Source organism: Haliotis rufescens, unplaced genomic scaffold (assembly GCF_023055435.1).
Source record: "Haliotis rufescens isolate VD_foot unplaced genomic scaffold, xgHalRufe1.0.p SCAF_10, whole genome shotgun sequence".
Classification (NCBI taxonomy): Eukaryota; Metazoa; Mollusca; class Gastropoda; order Lepetellida; family Haliotidae; genus Haliotis; species Haliotis rufescens.
Genome location: NW_025963780.1, coordinates 14,516,221 through 14,543,985, shown reverse-complemented (window position 1 = coordinate 14,543,985; position 27,765 = coordinate 14,516,221). Strand labels below are relative to the sequence as shown.

The 27,765-nt window shown below is 41.7% G+C and overlaps 1 protein-coding gene across 2 annotated transcripts; it reads left to right on the top strand.

The window, feature by feature from the left end:
* The first annotated feature begins 21 nt into the window (after window positions 1-21).
* LOC124112101 (calcitonin gene-related peptide type 1 receptor-like) lies at window positions 22-26,911 on the top strand. Of its 2 annotated transcripts, none has more exons than XR_006857565.2 (13): window positions 22-9,632; window positions 10,542-10,608; window positions 13,995-14,460; window positions 14,964-15,067; window positions 16,127-16,218; window positions 17,622-17,772; window positions 18,454-18,665; window positions 18,849-18,909; window positions 19,316-19,385; window positions 21,244-21,323; window positions 25,235-25,370; window positions 26,093-26,134; window positions 26,256-26,354. XR_006857565.2 is itself a non-coding variant. In XM_046472061.2 (13 exons), exons 2-13 carry the CDS (start codon window positions 10,570-10,572, stop codon window positions 26,508-26,510), a joined length of 1,647 nt encoding a protein of 548 aa, XP_046328017.2. In that variant the 5' UTR covers window positions 5,445-9,632; window positions 10,542-10,569; the 3' UTR covers window positions 26,511-26,911. The 2 variants fall into 2 exon arrangements, 1 of the variants encoding a protein (XP_046328017.2); XM_046472061.2 differs by having other exon boundaries at window positions 5,445-9,632; window positions 18,454-18,604; window positions 26,256-26,911.
* Window positions 26,912-27,765: the final 854 nt, after the last annotated feature.

Genomic DNA, 27,765 nt, shown 5'->3' with positions numbered 1-27,765 from the left:
ACAGTTGGTTAGCCTAGAGGTTACAGCATTATCTCTTCAAGCTGATGACCCTTGTTTTGTACTTGAGATATAGGGCAGTTGTTAGCCTAGAGGTTACAGCATTATCTCTTCAAGCTGATGACCCTTGTTTTGTACTTGAGATATAGGGCAGTTGTTAGCCTAGAGGTTACAGCATTATCTCTTCAAGCTGATGACCCTTGTTTTGTACTTGAGATATAGGGCAGTTGTTAGCCTAGAGGTTACAGCATTATCTCTTCAAGCTGATGACCCTTGTTTTGTACTTGAGATATAGGGCAGTTGTTAGCCTAGAGGTTACACCATTATCTCTTCAAGCTGATGACCCTTGTTTTGTACTTGAGATATAGGGCAGTTGTTAGCCTAGAGGTTAAAGCATTGTCTCTTCAAGCTGACGACCTTTGTTTTGTACTGGAGATATAGGGCAGTTGTTAGCCTAGAGGTTAAAGCATTGTCTCTTCAAGCTGATGACCTTTGTTTTGTACTGGAGATATAGAGCAGTTGGTTAGCCTAGAGGTTAAAGCGTTGTCTCTTCAAGCTGATGACCTTTGTTTTGTACTGGAGATATAGGGCAGTTGTTAGTCTAGAGGTTATAGCATTGTCTCTTCAAGCTTATGACCTTTGTTTTGTACTTGAGATATAGGGCAGTTGTTAGCCTAGAGGTTAAAGCATTGTCTCTTCAAGCTGATGACCTTTGTTTTGTACTGGAGATATAGGGCAGTTGTTAGCCTAGAGGTTAAAGCATTGTCTCTTCAAGCTGATGACCCTTGTTTTGTACTTGAAATATAGGGCAGTTGTTAGCCTAGAGGTTAAAGCATTGTCTCTTCAAGCTGATGACCCTTGTTTTGTACTTGAGATATAGGGCAGTTGTTAGCCTAGAGGTTAAAGCATTGTCTCTTCAAGCTGATGACCTTTCTTTTGTACTGGAGATATAGGGCAGTTGTTAGCCTAGAGGTTAAAGCATTGTCTCTTCAAGCTGATGACCCTTCTTTTGTACTGGAGATATAGGGCAGTTGTTAGCCTAGAGGTTAAAGCATTGTCTCTTCAAGCTGATGACCTTTGTTTTGTAGTGGAGATGAAGGGCAGTTGTTAGCATAGAGGTTAAAGCATTGTCTCTTCAAGCTGATGACCCTTGTTTTGTACTGGAGATATAGGGCAGTTGTTAGTCTAGAGGTTAAAGCGTTGTCTCTTCAAGCTGATGACCCTTGCTTTGTACTTGAGATATAGGGCAGTTGTTAGCCTAGAGGTTAAAGCATTGTCTCTTCAAGCTGATGACCCTTCTTTTGTACTGGAGATATAGGGCAGTTGTTAGTCTAGAGGTTAAAGTATTGTCTCTTCAAGCTGATGACCCTTATTTTGTAGTGGAGATATAGGGCAGTTGTAAGTCTAGAGGTTAAAGCGTTGTCTCTTCAAGCTGATGACCCTTCTTTTGTACTGGAGATATAGGGCAGTTGTTAGTCTAGAGGTTAAAGCGTTGTCTCTTCAAGCTGATGACCCTTCTTTTGTACTGGAGATATAGGGCAGTTGTTAGTCTAGAGGTTAAAGCGTTGTCTCTTCAAGCTGATGACCCTTCTTTTGTACTGGAGATATAGGGCAGTTGTTAGTCTGGAGGTTAAAGCGTTGTCTCTTCAAGCTGATGACCCTTGCTTTGTACTTGAGATATAGGGCAGTTGTTAGCCTAGAGGTTAAAGCATTGTCTCTTCAAGCTGATGACCCTTCTTTTGTACTGGAGATATAGGGCAGTTGTTAGTCTAGAGGTTAAAGTATTGTCTCTTCAAGCTGATGACCCTTGTTTTGTACTGGAGATATAGGGCAGTTGTTAGTCTAGAGGTTAAAGCGTTGTCTCTTCAAGCTGATGACCCTTGCTTTGTACTTGAGATATAGGGCAGTTGTTAGCCTAGAGGTTAAAGCATTGTCTCTTCAAGCTGATGACCCTTCTTTTGTACTGGAGATATAGGGCAGTTGTTAGTCTAGAGGTTAAAGCATTGTCTCTTCAAGCTGATGACCCTTATTTTGTACGGAGATATAGGGCAGTTGTTAGTCTAGAGGTTAAAGCGTTGTCTCTTCAAGCTGATGACCTTTCTTTTGTACTGGAGATATAGGGCAGTTGTTAGTCTAGAAGTTAAAGCATTGTCTCTTCAAGCTGATGACCTTTCTTTTGTACTGGAGATATAGGGCAGTTGTTAGTCTAGAGGTTAAAGTATTGTCTCTTCAAGCTGATGACCCTTATTTTGTACTGGAGATATAGGGCAGTTGTTAGCCTAGAGGTTAAAGCATTGTCTCTTCAAGCTGATGACCTTTGTTTTGTACTGGAGATATAGGGCAGTTGTTAGTCTAGAGGTTAAAGCATTGTCTCTTCAAGCTGATGACCTTTGTTTTGTACTGGAGATATAGGGCAGTTGTTAGTCTAGAGGTTAAAGCATTGTCTCTTCAAGCTGATGACCTTTCTTTTGTACTGGAGATATAGGGCAGTTGTTAGTCTAGAGGTTAAAGTATTGTCTCTTCAAGCTGATGACCCTTATTTTGTACTGGAGATATAGGGCAGTTGTTAGTCTAGAAGTTAAAGCATTGTCTCTTTAAGCTGATGACCTTTGTTTTGTACTGGAGATATAGGGCAGTTGTTAGTCTAGAGGTTAAAGCATTGTCTCTTCAAGCTGATGACCTTTGTTTTGTACTGGAGATATAGGGCAGTTGTTAGTCTAGAGGTTAAAGCATTGTCTCTTCAAGCTGATGACCTTTCTTTTGTACTGGAGATATAGGGCAGTTGTTAGTCTAGAGGTTAAAGTATTGTCTCTTCAAGCTGATGAAGAGTAGCTCATTGTAGTGGTGTATCCTCTGAATATTTTTTGACTGGCATCTGGCATCTGGCATCTGGCACCAACATGACACTGATTTTCAATATGGACACTAGGACTGCTTTTGACCAAAAGTTTCGCAGCTAGTGTGTATGTGCTTGAATGTACAGCCTGTAAGTAAAAGTGTTTGGACCAGACAAGCCAGTGATATGCCATGGGCAATGTCCATACCTTTAGGGAATGATGACACAAAATCACCAAGCATGACAACCAGTTTAGTTTAGTCACACCTTGCAACAAATACAGGTTACCCCCAGTGCCTATTCTATCCTGGAATCTCCATAGAATAACCGATAAAAGAAGATACAGACATGACAGGAACCCTGAAAATGTATTTCTATGTATTGGCATTAGTTTTGTCTACCTTCACTGTCATTAGTATCTCATGGAGATGTAGCTTTGTTCGCCCTCTTCTTGGTGTGTTGTTCTTCTAAAAGTAATTTTATCATGCATCATTAAAATTCTCAGATTGGATTATTTCAACAGAGTAAACCTGAAAACGACATGGAGTATTCCTTTTTTAATGAGATGGCATAGTTTTTCACTTTCACATAGCTGTCAGTGTTCAAAATGAGAAAAATTGCCAGGCTGCCACTAGGACCCAGACTTTAAAAGATGCAGGCCCTGACTATACTCGTGAGGCCCTGACTATACTCGTGAGGCCCTCATTTATAAGAAACTGGAACAAAATCATGTAAATGAACTTCAGGCCATAAGAACTCATACAACTTTAAATCACGCCGATAGGAGATCTACCTGCGCCTTCATAGACTTTATGCTAGTGTTTCTCGAATGGAAAACAGAACATATTTTGTTTTGTATTTACAGTGGTTTGTCACTAACATCACTGTAACTAACTAATGCTCTTTTGAAATAATCCAAGTTGAGAATTTCGCGTTTTATATCACAATCCAACATGTTATGAAGGACTTTTCTTGAGCACACTATGGTTCCCCCTGCTCTGCCTTTTATAATGTAGAGGTCAGGTCAGTAAGGTGACTGTGAAGTGGTGGTAATATGTTTCATATTAAAAAAAGAGAATAATTCAGTTCCAGACATGAAAGAGGAAACGTATTATTATGAAAGATAGCCAAGGTGTAACGTATTCAACAGATGTCGGGAGTATATAAACTCTTACGGGCATTTAATCAATCGTTAGATATAACCATGCATTGTGAAACAACATAACCTTATGGATAAATTTAACGTATAGTTAACGCTGAAATAACAAGGTTAACTGGTTAACAAGGCTTTGAACTGGTCCGAGGAGGTCAAAATGGCCGACACGATAAACTTGACGGGAGAGAGTTCCAAAGTTGTTAATGAATAGGTTGATTACTTGGACGAGCTTTGAAAGGTGATTACAAAGACGAATATTACTGAGGTTAATTCATAGATTGCTGTAGACTGTCACTGTCAGCCTAGATAGTTTGGATATGCCTTTCATCGTTTACTTCACAAGGATGGGTCGTTGCGCGGATATTCGTAAACGGACATGCACTCAAACTCTCCGACGTTTCTCAATGCATTCCAAACCGCTGAGTTCAAGATTAAAGGGTCTTAATGATCAGAAACTTCATATTGAAAAAAATATTTCATGATAAAACTTTGTGTAACGCTCTCTGAACGATTCACCCAAACGATACGAAAGGGTGTACGCATTTTAGTAAGAATGTTTTGTTCTGGCAAGGCGAATACAAACATATTGACATCAATTCTAAAAAGAATATTGGCATTGTGCGTGTCTCAGTTCCTGACTGTTGTGGATGCTATGTGTAAGGTGAATAACGTGTCATTCTCTGATTCAGGCAGATCAGTTATATGCTTGCATCCAAAGAAACAAGTATGTGGCCTAATGTGTTAGCGGGATGGGCAAATGCCAGTCTCCTGGACATGTGTAACCTTCCCGATTAAAGCCAATATCAAGTATAATTGTGGACATGAAGGCAAACAATGTTTTCATTGTAAATGTGATAAATCACCATTACGTCATACTTCATTGATCAGTACCCAATACCTGCTGGTTGCTAGGTAACGGGTATCACGAAGCTCACACAGCCTATTGAAAACCTGTCACACTTATGAAAGCGATAAATTTTGAGATATGAATAGCTTTGTATTAGGAAATGTCTCAAAGAATGGCATTGATGTATGAAACCAGCTTGTTATAATCGTGGAAGTCTCGTTGGATCATTTTGGACCTTGGCGAACTGAATATGCACGCTGGTCTGCTACAGAGAATGGCTACAGGACCAACTACAGATAATGGCTACAGGGGTTCGTTGCTGACATTTGGCAAATGTTTCAATAGATTTGAAAGCAATACACGAGATTGTTTACGTTTCCTAATACTGGCACGTGCTGCAAAGGTCCGCTTTCTTATCAGTAAATTGTTTGTGCGAAGTAGTTAACACTGACGGGAGCCACACCACCAGTACTATTCGAAAAAAAAGAAACTTATGTCCAACTTTGTCACGTGTTTGGTTTGTTGGTCTCTTGTTTTGTTTGTTGTTTAACGCCGCAATCAGCAATATTTCAGCTATATGACGGCGGTCTGTAAATAATGGACCAGACAATCAAGTGATTGACATCATGAGCCTCGATCCCGTTAGTCACCTCTTACAACAAGCATACTCGCCTCTTACGGCAAGCATGGGTTGCTGAAGACCAGTTCTAACCCGGATTATCACGGGTCTGTTGGTCTGCGACTCAGTCAGGCGTTATATTGATAATTACGTGTTGATGGCCGCCGACATCGACCTTACTTACCGAGTCGACAAAGGAACATATTCATTATATCATTAAAACGTCTTTTTATTTGGACACTCCCTTCCAGAAAGTCTTTCTTTACTACAGAGGACATAGGGAACACTAGACTACAATACAAGACCACTCCCCACATGACGATATAGCAAGAACGGGTAATGGTGTTGGGTAGACTAACATTTAGTCTCTGAAATCTTATATTACACAATATCCTTCTTGACTCTAAAAATAAAATAAAAATTCCCTATGCTGATTTGAGCTGGCTGGACTTGCTTTTGTATGCGTTTCTAGATTATTTTGTTTTCATAAAATAAATGTATTCCATGGTCATGTTGCAGGACTAGGTGTCGGGCTATATCCAACAATAACATGGGGTAGGGTAGTCGCTATGCAGAGTAGTGGCCCTTGGGCCCCCATAAACATTTGATCGTCAGTTCGAATCCCGGTCCGCCCCTATTATGTTTTTAGGTCTGGCTGCACCATACCCATGCTCGTGGGATTTACAAAAGTAGAAAACGCCTTACACCTGCATCACTTCGAGCTTTTCTGACACATTAAACTGACTCGTCGTGATATAACTTGAAAACCCATCAAGGCGGCGTTAAGCTCAACTCTGTCACTCTCTCCATCAATAATAAAGCAGTTGGCCCAGCACCTGATCACTAATCACAAGAAATGTGTAAAAATTCCGATATATACACTGTATACAGATGCGCTGCACGTACACGTGCACAATGTGATATATGGATGCGGTACAAGTAATACAATGGAGAAGTGGTAACGTTATCGGCTGCTCAAGGTACAATGTTATACTTCTTGGCTTCGAGTGGCATTGTTTTGGAGGCGGTATCTGTCTCCCGTCGGTCACGTGGACGTTCCTATGACAGCTATGGAGCCAGGTGAAGAGAGCTACTTCAATATCGTTTCACCACCGACAGCTGCAGTCAAATCACAATTTGGGATGGCATGTCGAGATAATGTCATTAATGACCTATTTCACTGTAGATAACATGCTATGTGTAAATTCCACTTACATTTTATCCTCTACATCAAAATATATGTAAATATGCTTATTTTTATTGCCGAGTGTGGCGTCAAAAAACAAACAAACAAAACAACGCCATACCTGTTCATTTACCATTTGTTATGTTCTGTCAATGAAACAAGCATTTGAATTAAAAATACACCGATCACTTCGACGTGCTTCCGATAAAGGGAAGCAAAAGTCCCCTGCGGTCAGTGAAATTTGGTAAAATAAACAAGTGACAGTCCTTCCCATGTTTATTGCTGCTTTGCAAAAGAACGTTATCTAAAATGATATAGACTTCGGTGGTACTAAATATAAACCGGTATTTCACCAATGATTTCATTAAGAAGTCGATCGGGTATCCAGAGAGTTTATGAGAAGTTTTAGTGATAAATTACGCTTGTTAGACTTGCACATATTTCTATCGTGGACATATTGGGATCTTTATGGAATGTTTCCCATCTCGTAGATCAAAGACAGCATGGGGCTCTGTTGGGGTGCGGGATTCATGACCACGTTGTGATTAATGAGAAACAGCAGCATTTCGTTAGCAAAGCTGACCTTTCATGAAAAGCACCGGCTATAGCAGAAATGTTGTGTTCTTTTATGAATTTTTTTATTAGCCATGCTGTCACACAATTCTGAAAGAAATTTGTAAAATTGAATATCTTTGCCATTAACTAAAGATATCATCTCAGATTTAAGCAACGGTTGTGACGTCTTTTTGTCCACCAAAGGTCGGTGGGGTAGCCTAGTGGTTAAAGCGTTTGCTCGTCACGCCTAAGCCCCTTGTTGGATTCTCTAGGTGGGTAGTGAGAGTGAAGCATATTGCTGGTGTCCGGCGTCATGATATTGCCGAAAACCAAACTCACTCATTCCATACTCGAAAACATTTCCCTTTTAAATAATTTGCCCGGATCCGGTGATCGGGGGTCCAGATCGCCGTGAAAAAGAAGCTACTTGGTCCTCCCAGCTGACACGATATGGCTGATATATACTGTTCAAAACGCCGTTAAACCAATTCACTCATTCACCCCTAATGAGTGTGCTGCCGACTTGTATCCTGTATGTAATCACACCGTACCTATTCTACATAGCGCACATGCATTTAATGTTGTGACTGGTCCAGATTATTTACGGACCGCCGTCATATAGCTGGAATATTGTTGTGTGCGGCGTTAAACAACAAACAAACAAACAAACAAACATTTCTTCTGTTGATGTGTGAATGTATCGTTATTGTTGGTTGTTCATACATCTTTCAATTTTTGATAAACACCATAAGACGGCAATCGTGTCATTCTTGCCTGATACACCCATCTCATTCTATTACTCTACTATATATATGTTTGCAATATTCCAGATATATGACGATGGCCTCTAAAAAATCGAGCATGGACCAGACTATCAGGTGATAGATATTATGAGCTAGGCCACACGATGTCGGGGCACAGGGACACGCAAGTCATCGGTTCTGACCAAACCTTTAAGTCGCCGCTTACGACCAGCATGGGATGCTGTGTTAACTGCCCCCCAGACAAACGGTGATGCCAACCCTTGACCTAGTTGTGTTCACCTGCAGACTAACTAGGTGATACCCACTCTTGACCTAGTTGTGTTCACCTGCAGACTAACTAGGTGATGCCCACCCTTGACCTAGTTGTGTTCACCTGCAGACTAACAAGGTGATGCCCACCCTTGACCTAGTTGTGTTCACCTGCAGACTAACAAGGTGATGCCCACCCTTGACCTAGTTGTGTTCACCTGCAGACTAACAAGGTGATGCCCACCCTTGACCTAGTTGTGTTCACCTGCAGACTAACAAGGTGATGCCCACCCTTGACCTAGTTGTGTTCACCTGCGGACTAACTAGGTGATACCCACCCTTGACCTAGTTGTGTTGACCTACATGCCAACTCGACAATACGTACTCTTGACCTAGTTGTGCTGACCAACACACTAACTCAATTATTACTTGAATGCAGAGGTTCTTTAATTACGTTGACTTTTTTTTCATACATTGGCGCCAAAAGGCTGAGCTGATATACATAAAGTTTAAGATCAACACATCCATTAAATTTCAAATTTCTTTAACCTGTCAGCGGCAAACACAATTCGCTCTTGAAAGTTGTTCACACAGCTTCTGGCAAAACAAGTAACGCTTCCGTTCAGAGCATTACCAAGAACAGACAGGACACGCTCATCCTTTTCGCGAACACCTGATGTCATCACTGATTTTCAGTAATCCATTCATATACTATTCATCACTTGTTTGCCTTTTATGCCTACTGGAATCTCTTTCTGCAGATAATCGAGATTGTTACTCTCTGGCGATGACGTTTCATATTTCGACCTTGCATGTTATTGTAAGTGTTCCATTGCCAGACAGTCATGTAGTGCATGTACAAGATAATTTTGGCACTTTGAGCGTTCACTACTTACTATTACTAATGGCGGCTTTTATAGATGGAAATGCTTACACACCAACTGATCTAATCAATGGCCGCCGTCTGTAGACAGCTCCACCTGAACCGTGCCTCATGTAGAGAGACTCCAACAGTGTTACAGAGAAGGGGTTGACTGGCACCTAGCTACCGGAAGGCTACAGTTCGCCCTGTATTGGGAGGGATCTACAAAGGGAGCGCCGTGTCCCCAGATATAACTACATACCTAACCCAGTCGTTCAGTGTGTTGTTCATACCTACCGTTACGTATCAATTACTTATGTGTCGGGGGACAAATAATCCACGTCTCTTTATGTGTGACAGGCCTGATAACGGTGACGGAATTGTAACAGGAGGTGAACTGCAGTGATCCCAGAGTAGAACGACAGGGCCACACGTGACCTTGTATTCATATATTGAAGGTAGCTTCTGGCCATGACAGTTTCCGCGCGTCTGAAGGATGTGGGAGACAGGGTAGCGCTCCTCGGGTAGGGATGACGTCTGTGTCTCTCGCCACCAGCTCAAGTAAGTATAATACCTTCTTGCCAACACAAGTCGCATGTACGTTTTTATTTGGAAGGTATTAATGTTTTAGTTATATACAATACCAACGGGTGGCACCTATTACTTAGGTATAGTATACAGTGCTATACCCATGGTGATGTGACTTGACACACCGCTGACATGTCATCTGCTGAATGAGGTCGTTCCGTGGAAAGAGATGTTCATGCATAGCGAAAGCATGTGATTTCACTTTGTTCGTTCTATGTGAAACCACCCGGATTAACGAATAATTATTGTGGAGTAATGTATATGAGATTGGTATCCAAACTGACAGGATTTCGCTGCTATTGGTATTTGGAGAATGTATGCAGGCAGGTCAAACTAATTTGAAATTGGAGAAAAACTTTAGAGATAGGTAATCTAAACAAGGCTTTTACGTTTCATACTTTTGTAAATGACAACGAGGCCAGCTCGGAATGAACATTCAGTCTGTCTAATACTGAGGACAGATTTTTCAGTTTTCCTTCAAAATGTACATGGTTGAGAGTTCGAGGTAACGATTATTGATTTGACTTGAAATTCATTGAACGATTTACCAAAATAGTTTATCCATTGTAAATAAAATACTGTAGAAACTGTTATGACATGCGCCCTTGTATACGTATTTCTAACCGACGTGTGGAGCCGACTTGTCCTGACGCTAAACTCTTTGAGGTATCCACAGCTTATATGACATCCGAGGACCGAACAACATTAGAATCATCCCTGATTCATTAGCAAAGATTTTTATACGGCCCATGGATTTTAATATTTAATTCTTAATAATCATTTGTATCAACATATTTAGCACAAGGGCACTGATAACAAACTACCCTTGCATTTAATCACTTTACAATAACATCATTAGCAATGTGCGTGAATCTGTTCCAGCTGAACACGGTCTACACAGACTACAGCAATGGGCATGCCTCCACTTGTATTGGCAATGTGTATTCTGGTACGTATGTAGTTAACATTACCAAACCAGGCAGATGCTAGGAATGTCAGTTATAAGCTTACAAACTGAAATAGAATCTACTGTTCCCGTGAAGCATGACATTTACCTGGACACTTAGTGAAACATGACATTTACCCCACCACCTCGTGAAATTTGTCATTTACCTGTACACCACGTGAAACATGACATTTACCTGTACACTTCGTGAAACTGGATATCTACCTGTACACTTCATGAAAAATGACATTTACCTGTACATTTCGTGAAACATGATATTTACCTGTACACTTCGTTTAACATGACATTTCCCTGAACACTTCGTGAAACATGACGTTTACCTGTAGACTTTATTAAACATGACATTTATCTGAATACTTAGTAAAATATGACATTTACCTGTACTCTTCGTCAAACATGACATTTACCTGTACACTTCGTGAACCATGACATTTACCTATACACCCCGTGAAACAGGACATTTACCTCTACACTTCGTAAAACTTGACAATTACCTGTACACTTCGTGAAACAAGACATTAACCTCTACACTTAGTGAAACATGACATTTACCTGTACACTTCGTCAAACACGACATTTACTTGTACACCTCGTGAAACATGACATTTACCTCTACACTTCGTCAAACATGACATTTACCTGTACACCTCGTGAAACATGACATTTACCTCCACACTTCGTCAAACATGACATTTACCTGTACACTTCATCAAACATGACATTTACCTGTACACATCGTGAAACATGACATTTACCTGTACACCTCGTGAAACATGATATCTACCTGTACACTTCATGAAACATGACATTTACCTCTACACTTCGTCAAATATGACATTTACCTGTACACCTCGTGAAACATGACAATTACCTCAACACTTCGTCAAACATGACATTTACCTGTACACTTCATCAAACATGAAATTTACCTGTACACATTGTGAAACATGACATTTACCTGTACACCTCGTGAAACATGATATCTACCTGTACACTTCATGAAACATGATATTTACCTGTACACTTGGTGAAACATGACATTTACCACTACACTTTATGAAAGATGACATTTACCTGTACATTTCGTGAAACTTGATATTTGGCTGTACACTTCGTTTAACATGACATTTTCCTGAACACTTCGTGAACCATGACATTTACCTATATACCCCGTGAAACGGGACATTTACCTCTACACTTCGTAAAACTTGACAATTACCTGTACACTTCGTGAAACAAGACATTTACCTCTACACTTAGTGAAACATGACAATTACCTCTACACTTCGTCAAACATGACATTTACCTGTACACCTCGTGAAACATGACATTTACCTCCACACTTCGTCAAACATGACATTTACCTGTACACTTCATCAAACATGACATTTACCTGTACACATCGTGAAACATGACATTTACCTGTACACCTCGTGAAACATGATATCTACCTGTACACTTCATGAAACATGACATTTACCTCTACACTTCGTCAAACATGACATTTACCTGTACACCTCGTGAAACATGACATTTACCTCCACATTTCGTCAAACATGACATTTACCTGTACACTTCATCAAACATGACATTTACCTGTACACTTCGTGAAACATGACATTTACCTGTACACCACGTGAAACATGACATTTACCTCACAACCTCTTGAAAGATAGCATTTACCGGTACACTTCATCAAACATTTTATTTACCCGTACACTTCGAAGAACATGACATTTCCCTGTACACTTCATCAAACATGACTTTTACCTCTACACTTAGTGAAACATGACATTTACCCGTACACCTCGTGAAACATGACATTTACCTGTACACTTCATCAAACATGACATTTACCTGTACACTTCATCAAACATGACATTTACCTGTACACTTCGTGAAACATGACATTTACCTGTACACTTCGTTAAACATGACATTTACCTGTACACCTCGTGAAACATGACATTTACCTGTACACCTCATGAAACATGACATTTACCTCTACACTTCATCAAACATGACATTTACCTGTACACTTCATCAAACATGACATTTACCTGTACACTTCGTGAAACATGACATTTACCTGTACACCACGTGAAACATGACATTTACCTGTACACTTCGTTAAACATGACATTTACCTGTACACCTCGTGAAACATGACATTTACCTGTACACCTCGTGAAACATGACATTTACCTGTACACTTAATGAAACATGACATTTTCCTGTACACTTCATCAAATATGACATTTACCTGTACACCTCGCAAAACATGACATTTACCTGTACACCTTGTGAAACATGACATTTACCTGGACACTTAGTGAAACATGACATTTACTTCACAACTTCGTGAAAGATGACATTTACTTGAACACTTCATGAACCATGTCATTTACGTGTACACTTTGTGAAACATGCCGTTTACGATACACTTTGTTAAACATCACATTTACCTGTAAATTTCGTGTAACATAACATTTACCTGTACACTTCGTCAAACATGACATTTACCTGTACACCTCGTGAAACATGACATTTACCTGTACACTTCGCCAAATATGATATTTACCTGTACACTTCGTGTAACATGGCATTTACATGTACACTTAGTGAAACAAGACATTTACCTGTACACTTCGTCAAACATGACATTTACCTGTACACCTCGTGAAACATGACATTTACCTGTACACCTCGCGAAACATGACATTTACCTGTACACTTCGCCAAATATGACATTTACCTGTACACCTAGTGAAACATGACATTTACCTGTACACTTCGTGAAACATGACATTTACTTGTACACCTAGTGAAACATGAGATTTACCTGTACACTTCGCCAAATATGATATTTACCTGTACACTTCGTGAAACATGGCATTTACCTGTACACTTAGTGAAACAAGACATTTACCTGTACACTTCGTCAAACATGACATTTACCTGTACCCCTCGTGAAACATGACATTTACCTGTACACCTCGCGAAACATGACATTTACCTGTACAATTCGCCAAATATGATATTTACCTGTACACTTCGTGAAATATGGCATTTACCTGTACACTTCGTCAAACATGACATTTACCTTTACACTTCGTCAAACATGACATTTACCTGTACTCCTCGTGAAACATGATATTTACCTGTACAACTCGCGAAACATGACATTTACCTGTACACTTCGCCAAATATGATATTTACCTGTACACTTCGTGAAACATGGCATTTACCTGTACACTTTGTGAAACATGATATTTACTTTACACTTTGTGAAACATGGCACTTACCTGTACACTTAGTAAAACACGTTCTTTACGCGTTCTATAATGTTAGCAATGATTCAATTTCAGTTGAACTTAGAGAGTCAGTACACATTGTCCGAGGTGCAGCTTGATACAGTCAGTCCCCCCGTGCTGTGCAGAAACCGGGACGGCCTCCAGCCTCTCTACGTGTACACAATATACTCATGTGTAGAATGCTATTGGTACTTATTTTTGGAGGGTGGCAAACTGAACGTGTCATGTGGAGGTCTGTGCCTCAAGTCTTCCTCCGACTCGACCGTGCGGCCCCATCCAGACGACCACCACGCCATGGGCATAGTGTGTTCGACGTTGTCGGCGACAAACTGCACGTGGTGGACGTCCTGCTGCAGTGACGCCGCTGCATGCTGTCAGCAACAACAGAAGTCCCGCCAGGTCCAAGATGGCAGCTTTTGTCCTATGACATGGGACGGCTGGTCATGTGTTGCCGAGACACCTGCAGGGAATACGGCGGAAATAAAATGTCCTGACTTCATACCATCGTCTAGAGCAGAAGGTGAGCACAAGACTAAGATAACGTGTAAGACTGTTTATCACACTGACTTCAACTGCCGTACATGCCTGATGAACATTCTGAAATGCAGTTCCTACTGCTTCATCCGCTGAAGACGTTAAACCATCTTGGTTTAAACCTGTATGGACTGCTGCTCATTGAGTTTCTATACCACTACATCTGAACAGCCCTGACACCCCACTGATTGTATGAGTTTAGTTTATCGCTGCATTGAGCAATATTCAAGCTTAATGTAGGGAAACCCGATGAGATGATGCATGTCGTTGACGACTACCACTTTGGTGAAACCCACAAGCAAGGATAAAGTGCCCCATTTAGCGAAGAAGGGTTTCATGAGAGTAATGAAAGCTTTTGAGTTGTGTATGAAAGGTTTTATTTATCATAAGTAAAGTATTAGGGATGTTGCCGGGGGGCGAAATACACTATTCCAAGGCTACATATACATACCCGACATAACCTAAACTGGAAATACCTATTTGTTAAAGCTCGAGCACACAGGAAGTGCACATCTAACGGCACCTGGTGGAGGAAACCCGCGAGCAACACGGAGTGGACTGACTACTCATCCTGCATAGAACTTGACCTTAATGTGAGTGACAAGACTTCTCATCCTGCATAGAACTTGACCTTAATGTGAGTGACAAGACTTCTCGTCCTGCATAGAGCTTGACCTTAATGTGAGTGACAAGACTTCTCGTCCTGCATAGAGCTTGACCTTAATGTGAGTGACAAGACTTCTCGTCCTGCATAGAGCTTGACCTTAATGGGAGTGACAAGACTACTCATCCTGCATAGAGCTTGACCTTAATGGGAGTGACAAGACTTCTCGTCCTGCATAGAGCTTGACCTTAATGGGAGTGACAAGACTACTCATCCTGCATAGAGCTTGACCTTAATGTGAGTGATAAGACTACTCATCCTGCATAGAGCTTGACCTTAATGTGAGTGACAAGACTTCTCGTCCTGCATAGAGCTTGACCTTAATGTGAGTGACAAGACTTCTCGTCCTGCATAGAGCTTGACCTTAATGGGAGTGACAAGACTACTCATCCTGCATAGAGCTTGACATTAAGATTAGTGACAAGACTTCTGGTCCTGTATACAGCTTTCTCCTTAATGTGAGTGACGAGACTTCTCGTCCTGCATAGACCTTGACATTAAGCTTAGTGACAAGACTTCTCGACCTGTATACAGCTTTCTCCTTAATGTGAGTGACGAGACTTCTCGTCCTGCATAGAGCTTGACCTTTAGGTGAGTGACAAGACTTCTCGACCTGCATAGAACTTGACCTTAATGTGATTGACAAGACTTCTCGACCTGCATAGAACTTGACCTTAATGTGAGTGACAAGACTTCTCGTCCTGCATAGAACTTGACCTTAATGTGACACGAAATATGAACTTCCTTGTCTGTGCATGCACCTGTCCCACTGGACGTTCTGTTGTAGGGGGAGACCGCCACCCAGAACCTCCTTGTCTGTGCATGCACCTGTCCCACTGGACGTTCTGTTGTAGGGGGAGACCGCCACCCAGAACCTCCTTGTCTGTGCATGCACCTGTCCCACTGGACGTTCTGTTGTAGGCGGAGGCCGCCACCCAGAACTTCCTTGTCTGTGCATGCACCTGTCCCACTGGACGTTCTGTTGTAGGGGGAGACCGCCACCCAGATCGTGGCCATCGTGTGTGACGCACTGAGCATCCTGTTTCTGATTCCCGCTATCGCCATATTCATGGGATTCAGGTGAGCAATAGCCATATTCATGGTGTACAGGTGAACTATTTTGATAACCTAAGAAACCAGGATAAATTAAGACTTAAATATGTCGCACGAATACGTCCAAATGTATTCGGTGGCAAAAAAACAAGAAGAAGAATTGACAGTATTTGTGAAAGTCGTGCATTTTGCCACAACGACTTTGGGCTACGTAGACCGAAGTGCACGTGCAAAAGTACTTTATAAAAATGGTGATACGGCACGTCATGAATACTTAAACCAACAGCACCAAGAACTTACGCCACGTTTATCCGGTACACAGAGTAAGAGAGTCGTTGGTATGTCGAAAAAGGAGCCACGCATGCCTCCATTGCATGCACGTTTGGACGCTACTGGAACACAGGCTCAGTCGACAGACAGTGTATAGGAGAGTAAGAGAGCACGTCGCTAAGAGATGTTAACACAGGATGACATTGGCCAGACGAGTTCGACGTTGGCAAGTGCGTGTGTCTTTGTACAGACATGATGGTCGGCAGCAAGTATACAAACGAGTAGGTGAACGTTTAGCGCCAAATTGTTCAACCATTGGTAGCATTATGGCTTGGGTTGAGGGGTGTTCATTCAGCAACAACTACGTGGCATTGTCTTCCAGAAAGAAAATGCGAGATCGCATACGGCAAGGCTCACATGCGTAATTTTACTTTTCACCCTGACCGGCATGTTCTCATGATATGAACCCCATCGATCAATTATGGGATCACCTTAACCGACAGATCAGAAGACGACCAGCGGCACCAATCAACCGTCAAGAACTGGAACAATGTCTCCATAGGGAATGACAGCGGACTACCCCCAACGTCATCCGACGTTTAACGTCCTCGTGTTCAGGCGTGCATCAATTCACAAAGTGGACTCACTCGGTATTAAGTTGGTTTTGAATGAGCTTTCAGAGATTTTAAAGCCATGTTGAACAGTGATATTGTGAACCATTTGTGTTTGCCAGACGTAAAGATTTGTTTGGATAACATGGTCAGCTTTACATATTATGTTATACACAACTCAAATGAAATATATTCATATTGAGTACATGCTTTTGCTTTTATTTCATAGTCTTTCATACTCTTGGTATACTTTCTTTTGGACAGTTTATAAAACATGCGCATAACGTCACTATGACGCTGCACACAAAGCAGAGGACATTGCTTCGTAAAAAGAATGTGAAGCACATGCCCTTAGATGTTGTTAACGTGGGTGGCACTAGACACTTTAGGCAGATCTGGTCACGTCACAATAACCATACACTACCCAAAACGTCTCACCATGACGTAACCAATCGTATCTAATGAGGATGCTATGCCACGCCACGAATTGAAGATGTTCTGTAGAGATCCATCCTGAAACCTGACTCCAAGTCAATGTATCCATTGCAGACTGCTGCGCTGCCACCGCCACATCAAGCTGCACACCAACCTGTGTGTGGCCCTGCTGCTGAAGTCCATCACCTCGATGCCGATGGAGAAGCTTGTGTACTACGACAGCTTGTTTACAGAGCAGAGCAAGACGTTCCAGCAGACCAATCAGGTGAGCCGAAGAACGTATGCGCATGTGCAGTTCGCTCGATGTGGACACTGACTCAACTTTAGGCTGTCAACGCCGTGTTGAACGTCGTGTTTGAACTGTATTTCAGTTGTGTCACGTGTCAGCTTAACGCCAGAGGACGCATACAAGTTAAGTGTGACCCATTCCCAAAACGTCAGGGTATTGCGACGACAAACGAAGAATAATCATCAGGGTATTGTTTGATTCCGAACTCACAGTGATACGGTTCTTGCATGCCTAAGGGAAACAACTCTTTACAGCAACTACCTCATTCATAATGTAATGACTGCCCTGTTAGGGTATAGAACGTTCCTGACATACATAGATGTTGGCACATATATAGGTAAACACTGGTCCGGTGTATGTCTGTCAGTGAACCGTGTGTATATGTCAGTGTCCTGCGTATGTCTCTCAGTGTCCTGTGTATATCTGTCAGTGAACCGTGTACATCTGTCAGTGTCCTGTGTATATCTGTCAGTGTTATGTGTATGTCTGTCAGTGTTCTGTGTATGTCTGTCAGTGAACCGTGTATATCTGTCAGTGTCCTGTGTATGTCTGTCAGTGTCCTGTGCATATCTGTCAGTGTCCTGTGTCTGTCTCTGTTAGTATTGTGTGTAAGTCTGTGGGCCTTCAGTGTCCTGTGACAGTATCCTGTATTTGCAGGTGGGATGTCGGGTCCTCAACGTCCTTGATCTCCTGTTTCACATGTGTCCCGTGTTCTGGATGCTGTGTGAAAGCTTCTACCTCACCTGGCTAATGATTCGGTCGTTCCAGCAACTAACATCCGTCATCGGGTTCTATACATTTGGCTGGGGTACCAGTATATGTCATTGCAAACAGCAAATCGACCTCTCCTTTCAAGACATAGGAATACAGTATGAGTTGATGGTCAACGCTCTATACATGTACCCTGTCTTCATAAGCAGCAAACTTAATGAATACATATAACCCGTCAAACATTTTCTCGCAGTACGTTTGTCAAGAAAACTACAACGAATATATTTGTACTGATTACAAAAGTTAAGATTTCTACAGTGAATCACGACTTTATTTTACAGGGTTACCAATACTGATAGTCGTAATCTACGTCATCTTGAAAACACAGGTGGAAGCAGTCAGGTAAGACGATAACAGTTCCTGACAGTGGTCAAACACGCACGACATGACTATAGGACGCAATGTAGGACAAACGTTCAGGCCGCATTGTAAGAATAACTGTGTGAATGAGTGAGTGTGTGGGTGGAAGGGTGTGTGAGCGAGTGTCCCCCCCCCCCCCCTTACAGGCGTGGGTGGTGTAGTGCAGCCCGTGCTGGACACCGCCGGTACTACATTCTCCTTGTGCAATCCTGCATACATACTGCCATGTGATATATAAATACTTTCTTTGTTTTGAAGTACAGTTTTAGTTTGGATAATTAATAGCTATCGATATTACTCGATCAATTGTTTTTGTACAGTCGGCATATACAAATGTATTGTGTCTTGTAATGTATTTATCTGCATATGGTTAGGTCTTCCGTTTCAGTCCCTGTTGGCTCACCAGCCCTCTAGGTCTGGACTGGGTTGTCTACGGACCATCGTTAGTCTGTATCGCGGTAAGTTAGATGTAGCAGAGATAGTTCTCTTTATACATCCATGTCGCCCTGTTGAATAGTAATGACGCTCTTTCCCCCCAAAACAAAATCACTAACCAGTGCTGGATAAAAGCGGTTGGACTTGCTTTTTCAAAATTAAACGGGGGGGGGGGGGGGGGGCATGGGTGGCCCAGTCGCCTAAGGCGCCGCGATTTGCTGTACAGAGTTGCGCCCCTTGGACATGCCAGAAACCTATGATTGTGGGTTCGAATCCCGGTTCGCCCCGATTATGTTTCTAGGTTTGTCAGCACCATACCCGTGCTCGTGGGTTTCACCGGAGTGGTAAACGTCTGAGACCTGCATCATTTCGGGCTTTCCTCCCACATTAAGTTGACACGTCGTGATGTAACTGGAATAATGTTAAAAAAGCGGCGTTAAACCCAACTCACTCACTCACTCACTCAAAATTAAATGCCTACGGTGATCTGTACATATGGCTGCCCTGTGTTATGTCATCCTAGGACGGACATTGTCGCCCTTCCAAAACCAAAAAGAAATAGGAAAATATCATCCAAAGCAGGACAACGCGCGACACTTTTCCCTTAGACATTCTTCAAAGTTAATATACGTAGCGTTATCGCATTGTTACCATTTCTAATATGTGTAAGAAAGGCGAACGGTAAGGTAGACAGTATTGAGAGAGTACATATTTATGCATGTAACCGACTACTGGGAGTTAAAATCAACACTCCAAATGCAATGGTTTGTTTTGAAACAGGTAGATTATCTCTATTGTTAAATGCACAGGAGAAAATGATGAAATACTGGTTGCGACGATTACAAATGCATTCCCATAGATATTCAAAACAATGTTATGATATGATGGCGATGTAGCAGAGTCGCGGAATTGTAAACTGGATATCGTCTATTAAGAAATTTGTTAATGAACTTGGTTTTGGGTATGTATCGCAAAGTCAAAACGTAGAATATCCCGATCAATTTATTCAAATATTCACTCAAAGACTGAAGGATACATGCACGTAAGGTCAGAAACGGAACGATATACCAAGAATAAATGTGACAATATTAACCAAGGCACAACAACGCGCGACACTTTTACCCGAGGGTGAAAAGGCAACAACAGGACATTCCTCAAAGTTACATGTCGCATTATCGCAATGTTGCCCAATCTAAAATGTGTACGAAAGGCGATTAAATGGGAGACAATGCGACATGTTGATTGTCTTTTCTTACTCCCATGATCCTAAAACTCAAGTACCAATGACAATATTGGTTGCTTTTTTTCAAATGAAAACAAATCTTTCTGTTGAAAATTCTTCATATGTTGTTATTTTTATTGTCAATAGGTTTGTCACCACCATACCCGTGGGTTTCACCAAAGTGGTAAACTTTGTGAGACAAGTATCACTTCGGGTTTCCTCCCACATCAAACTGACACGCCGTGATATACAACTGGAATACAATTTAAATCGGCGACTGAAAACTTAAAACTCACTCACTTTATTGTCGGTGTCATTTCATAAGCCAACGTGTCTTTATGACAGAAACAAACCCTTGGTATTTGTATTTCGTGTAATTCCGGTCTCCAAGAACTTTAATAATCAGTGAGAGGGAAATCTCGGCCCAGTCGTTCTAAGTGGCGCAACATGCATGTTTGCGTCCCCTTGACGTTCCAAAAACCTATGATCGTGAGTTCGAATCCCAACACAATACCAATAGTTGTGGGTATCGCCAAAGTGCTTTAGTCTGAGACCTGTACCATTTTGGGCCGACAACCAGCATTAAGTAAGATACCGTATCGAATATTTACATGTATAGTTCTAGATCACAGTTCATAAGTATCAATATCTGCTTACAGATAAATCTGCTGTTATTTCTTATTATCCTGAAAACCCTTTTCACCCTTCGACGTCATCCGAGGGAACCAAGCAACTTCAGGTAAACCCCCTTCACTTGTGTTGAATGATATGTCTCATGTAGGCAGGTAAACCCCCTTCACGTGTGTTGAATGATATGTCTTATGTAGGCAGGTAAACCCCCTTCACTTGTGTTGAATGATATGTCTTATGTAGGCAGGTAAACCCCTTCACTTGTGTTGAATGATATGTCTTATGTAGGCAGGTAAACCCCTTCACTTGTGTTGAATGATATGTCTCATGTAGGCAGGTAAACCCCCTTCACTTGTGTTGAATGATATGTCTTATGTAGGCAGGTAAACCCCCTTCACTGGTGTTGAATGATATGTCTTATGTAGGCAGGTAAACCCCTCTACAGATATATACTTGAACGCCCGTGCACATTGAGTGTATATTGAAGATGGTCCTTGTACGTTGTGTGTAGGGTATGTTGAAGAATGCCTGTGTACAGTGTGTATGTTGAAGAATGCCTGTGTACAGTGTGTGTGTGTGTATGTTGAAGAATGCCTGTGTACAGTGTGTGTGTGTGTGTTGAAGAATGCCTGTGTACAGAGCATGTGTGTGTGTTGAAGAATGCCTGTGTACAGTGTGTGTGTGTATGTTGAAGAATGCCTGTGTACAGTGTGTGTGTGTGTATGTTGAAGAATGCCTGTGTACAGTGTGTGTGTGTGTGTGTGTGTTGAAGAATGCTGGTGGTCAGTGTGTGTGTTGAAGAATGCCTGTGTACAGTGTGTATGTTGAAGAATGCCTGTGTACAGTGTGTATGTTGAAGAATGCCTGTGTACAGTGTGTGTGTATGTTGAAGAATGCCTGTGTACAGTGTGTGTGTATGTTGAAGAATGCCTGTGTACAGTGTGTGTGTGTGTGTATGTTGAAGAATGCCTGTGTACAGTGTGTGTGTGTTGAAGAATGCTTGTGTACAGTGAGTGTGTATGTTGAAGAATGCCTGTGTACAGTGTGTGTGTGTGTGTTGAAGAATGCTGGTGTACAGTGTGTGTGTATGTTGAAGAATGCCTGTGTACAGTGTGTGTGTATGTTGAAGAATGCCTGTGTACAGTGTGTGTGTTGAAGAATGCTGGTGTACAGTGTGTGTGTATGTTGAAGAATGCCTGTGTACAGTGTGTGTGTGTTGAAGAATGCTGGTGTACAGTGTGTGTGTATGTTGAAGAATGCCTGTGTACAGTGTGTGTGTGTATGTTGAAGAATGCCTGTGTACAGAGCGTGTGTGTATGTTGAAGAATGCCTGTGTACAGTGTGTGTGTATGTTGAAGAATGCCTGTGTACAGTGTGTGTGTGTGTGTATGTTGAAGAATGCCTGTGTACAGTGTGTGTGTGTTGAAGAATGCTTGTGTACAGTGAGTGTGTATGTTGAAGAATGCCTGTGTACAGTGTGTGTGTGTTGAAGAATGCTGGTGTACAGTGTGTGTGTATGTTGAAGAATGCCTGTGTACAGTGTGTGTGTATGTTGAAGAATGCCTGTGTACAGTGTGTGTGTTGAAGAATGCTGGTGTACAGTGTGTGTGTATGTTGAAGAATGCCTGTGTACAGTGTGTGTGTGTTGAAGAATGCTGGTGTACAGTGTGTGTGTATGTTGAAGAATGCCTGTGTACAGTGTGTGTGTGTATGTTGAAGAATGCCTGTGTACAGAGCGTGTGTGTATGTTGAAGAATGCCTGTGTACAGTGTGTGTGTATGTTAAGAATGCCTGTGTACAGTGTGTGTGTGTGTGTATGTTGAAGAATGCCTGTGTACAGTGTGTGTGTGTTGAAGAATGCTTGTGTACAGTGAGTGTGTATGTTGAAGAATGCCTGTGTACAGTGTGTGTGTGTTGAAGAATGCTGGTGTACAGTGTGTGTGTATGTTGAAGAATGCCTGTGTACAGTGTGTGTGTATGTTGAAGAATGCCTGTGTACAGTGTGTGTGTTGAAGAATGCTGGTGTACAGTGTGTGTGTATGTTGAAGAATGCCTGTGTACAGTGTGTGTGTGTTGAAGAATGCTGGTGTACAGTGTGTGTGTATGTTGAAGAATGCCTGTGTACAGTGTGTGTGTGTATATTGAAGAATGCCTGTGTACAGAGCGTGTCTATATTGACGAATGACTGTGTACAATGTGTATATTGAAGAATATCTGTGTACAGTTTGTGTGTCTATATTGAAGATTGCCTGTGTACAGTGTGTGTGTATATTAAAGAATGCCTGTGTACAGTGTGTGTCTGTATGTTTAAGAATGCCTGTGTGCAGTGTGTGTGTGTTGAAGAATGCTTGTGTACAGTGAGTGTGTATGTTGAAGAATGCCTGTGTACAGTGTGTGTGTGTTGAAGAATGCTGGTGTACAGTGTGTGTGTATGTTGAAGAATGCCTGTGTACAGTGTGTGTGTATGTTGAAGAATGCCTGTGTACAGTGTGTGTGTTGAAGAATGCTGGTGTACAGTGTGTGTGTATGTTGAAGAATGCCTGTGTACAGTGTGTGTGTGTTGAAGAATGCTGGTGTACAGTGTGTGTGTATGTTGAAGAATGCCTGTGTACAGTGTGTGTGTGTATGTTGAAGAATGCCTGTGTACAGAGCGTGTGTGTATGTTGAAGAATGCCTGTGTACAGTGTGTGTGTATGTTGAAGAATGCCTGTGTACAGTGTGTGTGTGTGTGTATGTTGAAGAATGCCTGTGTACAGTGTGTGTGTGTTGAAGAATGCTTGTGTACAGTGAGTGTGTATGTTGAAGAATGCCTGTGTACAGTGTGTGTGTGTTGAAGAATGCTGGTGTACAGTGTGTGTGTATGTTGAAGAATGCCTGTGTACAGTGTGTGTGTATGTTGAAGAATGCCTGTGTACAGTGTGTGTGTTGAAGAATGCTGGTGTACAGTGTGTGTGTATGTTGAAGAATGCCTGTGTACAGTGTGTGTGTGTTGAAGAATGCTGGTGTACAGTGTGTGTGTATGTTGAAGAATGCCTGTGTACAGTGTGTGTGTGTATGTTGAAGAATGCCTGTGTACAGAGCGTGTGTGTATGTTGAAGAATGCCTGTGTACAGTGTGTGTGTATGTTAAGAATGCCTGTGTACAGTGTGTGTGTGTGTGTATGTTGAAGAATGCCTGTGTACAGTGTGTGTGTGTTGAAGAATGCTTGTGTACAGTGAGTGTGTATGTTGAAGAATGCCTGTGTACAGTGTGTGTGTGTTGAAGAATGCTGGTGTACAGTGTGTGTGTATGTTGAAGAATGCCTGTGTACAGTGTGTGTGTATGTTGAAGAATGCCTGTGTACAGTGTGTGTGTTGAAGAATGCTGGTGTACAGTGTGTGTGTATGTTGAAGAATGCCTGTGTACAGTGTGTGTGTGTTGAAGAATGCTGGTGTACAGTGTGTGTGTATGTTGAAGAATGCCTGTGTACAGTGTGTGTGTGTATGTTGAAGAATGCCTGTGTACAGAGCGTGTCTATATTGACGAATGACTGTGTACAATGTGTATATTGAAGAATATCTGTGTACAGTTTGTGTGTCTATATTGAAGATTGCCTGTGTACAGTGTGTGTGTATATTAAAGAATGCCTGTGTACAGTGTGTGTCTGTATGTTTAAGAATGCCTGTGTGCAGTGTGTGTGTATGTTGAAGAATGCCTGTGTACAGTGTGTATGTGTGTGTATATTGAAGAATGCCTGTGTACAGTGTGTGTGTATATTGAGGATGGTCCATGTATGTTGTGTGTGTGTGTGTATACTGGAGAATGCCGGTGTACAGAGCGTGTGTTTGCATATTGAGGATTGTCCATGTACGTTGTGTGTAGGGTATGTTGAAGAATGCCTGTGTGTGTGCTGGAGAATGTGTGTGTGTGTGTGTGTGTGTGTGTGTGTGCTGGAGAGTGTGTGTGTGTGTGTGTGTGTGTGTGTGTGTGTGTGTGTGTGTGTTGAGGATGGTCCATGTACGTTGTGTGATGTGTTTCCAGGAAGGCTCTGAAAGCGACTGTCATCCTCATCCCGTTGTTTGGCCTGCAGCAGTTTTGCATCATCTATAGCCCTGCTGACACTGTACCCGGCTTCATCGTTTACAACATGGCACGTGCAATTATCATCCACTCTCAAGTGAGTTAACAGTGTTGGTGTACGGTGCTCCTCATGCAGCAGATCAGGGCGTACTTCCAACTGATTCAGCAGTTGGCATGCAGGGTTATCACTACACAAAAACAACATATATGGAGAAGAAAACGTATATCTCCACATGAATCTAATTCCATCAGTGATGTATAAACATGTAAAGCAAACTAGCACGCCAATGTATTTCACGGTTTACTGTAATACATATTGCATGTGAACCATATGATGCATATGCAGTGATATATCAGCAAATCTGTAAATTAGTAAGAGATAGGGTTGATGTCATGGATACACAATGCCTTTTTTAGACAGTCGTCAAATGCCACAAATGTTATATCTGGGATTACACTTTCCTTGTAAAGTAGCTCCAATTCTTGCACTGTTTTGGGTTGAATCCCATTTGTGGGCTGGTGATTAGGTGTGTGTAGGTTTCAATCATGGATAGGATTCAACCAAAAAAATACTAGAATTCAAACTTTGCTTTTGTAACATAGGGTTGATGTTTTCATGATTTATGTTTCTTTAATAAACTTCACATATATTACTTTCGTTGTAGGTTAGTTATGGAAATAAGCCTTGGAGAGCAAGTTAAAGCAAGTTACGTAGCACCTCAAAGGGTCCGGTACCTTGACAATAGTGTCAAGTTATTCTGAATTACACATTATGTTGAACTCTAATATCAAGGGCTAATGTTTATTTTTTGTTTTCAGGGCCTTTTGGTAGCTCTCATATTCTGTTTCCTTAACACTGAGGTAAGAGCAATAGGTTCAATAGAACTGTAAGACAATGCAACATTTATATCAGAACTACGAAACAATACCTTCTGTCACCACCAACATGTTGACCCTGTGCTTGGTGTGTTGTGTCCATCAGGTTCATGGTCATATCAACATGGTCTGGAAGCGGTGGCATAATCAGTCCCGACAAAACTCACGCAGGAATACGGCCACCTTGACCTCAGCTTCTTTGTCATCCCAAAGAACATCCCTTCCAGAACTTGAGGGTTTGGCAGTTGTCATGAAGAGCCAGAATGGGCGTGTGAAGAACGATGCTTTGACACCAGACTCCATTGTCATCAACGACCCGAGTGTCACTGGTCAGACTTCAACACAATCTGATCAATTCTAAGGCTAACAAGCGAACTGGTGCACTGTGTTATGCTGCATACAATCCAGACATTTCACCAGCATTGCTGTACTTGTGCTGACAACCTTCGTGCTGACCTCCCCTTGTGGTGACAGATAGACAGTGGTGTTGGGGAAGTTTACACATTCCTGATAAACAATCACATGTTGTCCTGATAACTACTGCAACTAAGCTTTATTATCTGAATATGAAGTATTGTCCTCATGCATGATTATACAGCTGATATAATGCTGCCGAGTGCCATTTAGTTTAACGTTGCCCTTTGTTCCTTAACTGTTTTACTGCACATTTGTGGCATCCTTTTCATCAAGGCATGGGCTATAGGAGCATGTACCATCTTACATGGAAGCGCATTTGCTTTTGAAATTAAAATAATGTGTTGCTGTGTGTGTTATCCTTTACTCCTAATTGACAAATGAGATATACCCATTTATGGTATCATGAATGTAACCGTTATATGCACCACCGAAAGATGAGATATCAAACGTCACCGTTCTGTCACCGTTCTTTCCCCTGCTTGTATGATCTGACCAATGGTGTCATTGTGTGACCTGACTGATTGTGTGTTGTTTGACAGGAATCATGAAACAAACTTCATTCACTCATTAGATACCAAATTTGTCTCAAAACAATTCAAATAAACAAATCCATAAATATGACTTTCCACTGCTGAGTGGCATTTTGAACTTGAGCATTATTATTGTTGGGAACACCTACAAACTGTTCGGTCTCCATCAACTCGGCAATAACACTTGAGGACACGCTACACAACCACACTGACTGTAATTAATGAACTCTGCACAAACCTTGAAGTACTTGTGAGGGGAGTGGGAGCAGGGGTCCAAGGGCTGGAAGAGGACTGGTGGCCATATAAGGGAGTTAACTGACATAGTCCAGTTTCCACACTTGCCGAACTAGGCTGCAATTTCGGAGTTATATTTTGGCCTGACTAATTAGTCTATGCATAGTCCAATCAAAATTATGAAAATGACATCCGAGTCGTAAACAACTTAGCAACTGCCTTGCAGAGTTTGGTCGACTGTAGGATTTGCAAGGCATGTGTACTGTCATCTACATGTATGTATCAAGAGATATTTTCCAAATCTTTTCATATTTTTACTCAAGGTGATAAAGTGATTTGATGCACTTCACAAGGTGAGACCCAATTTAAACAACATAGATTTTGATTATCAGCGAGATCGTATTGACTGGGCACCGCCATTTTGTTTGAACATAT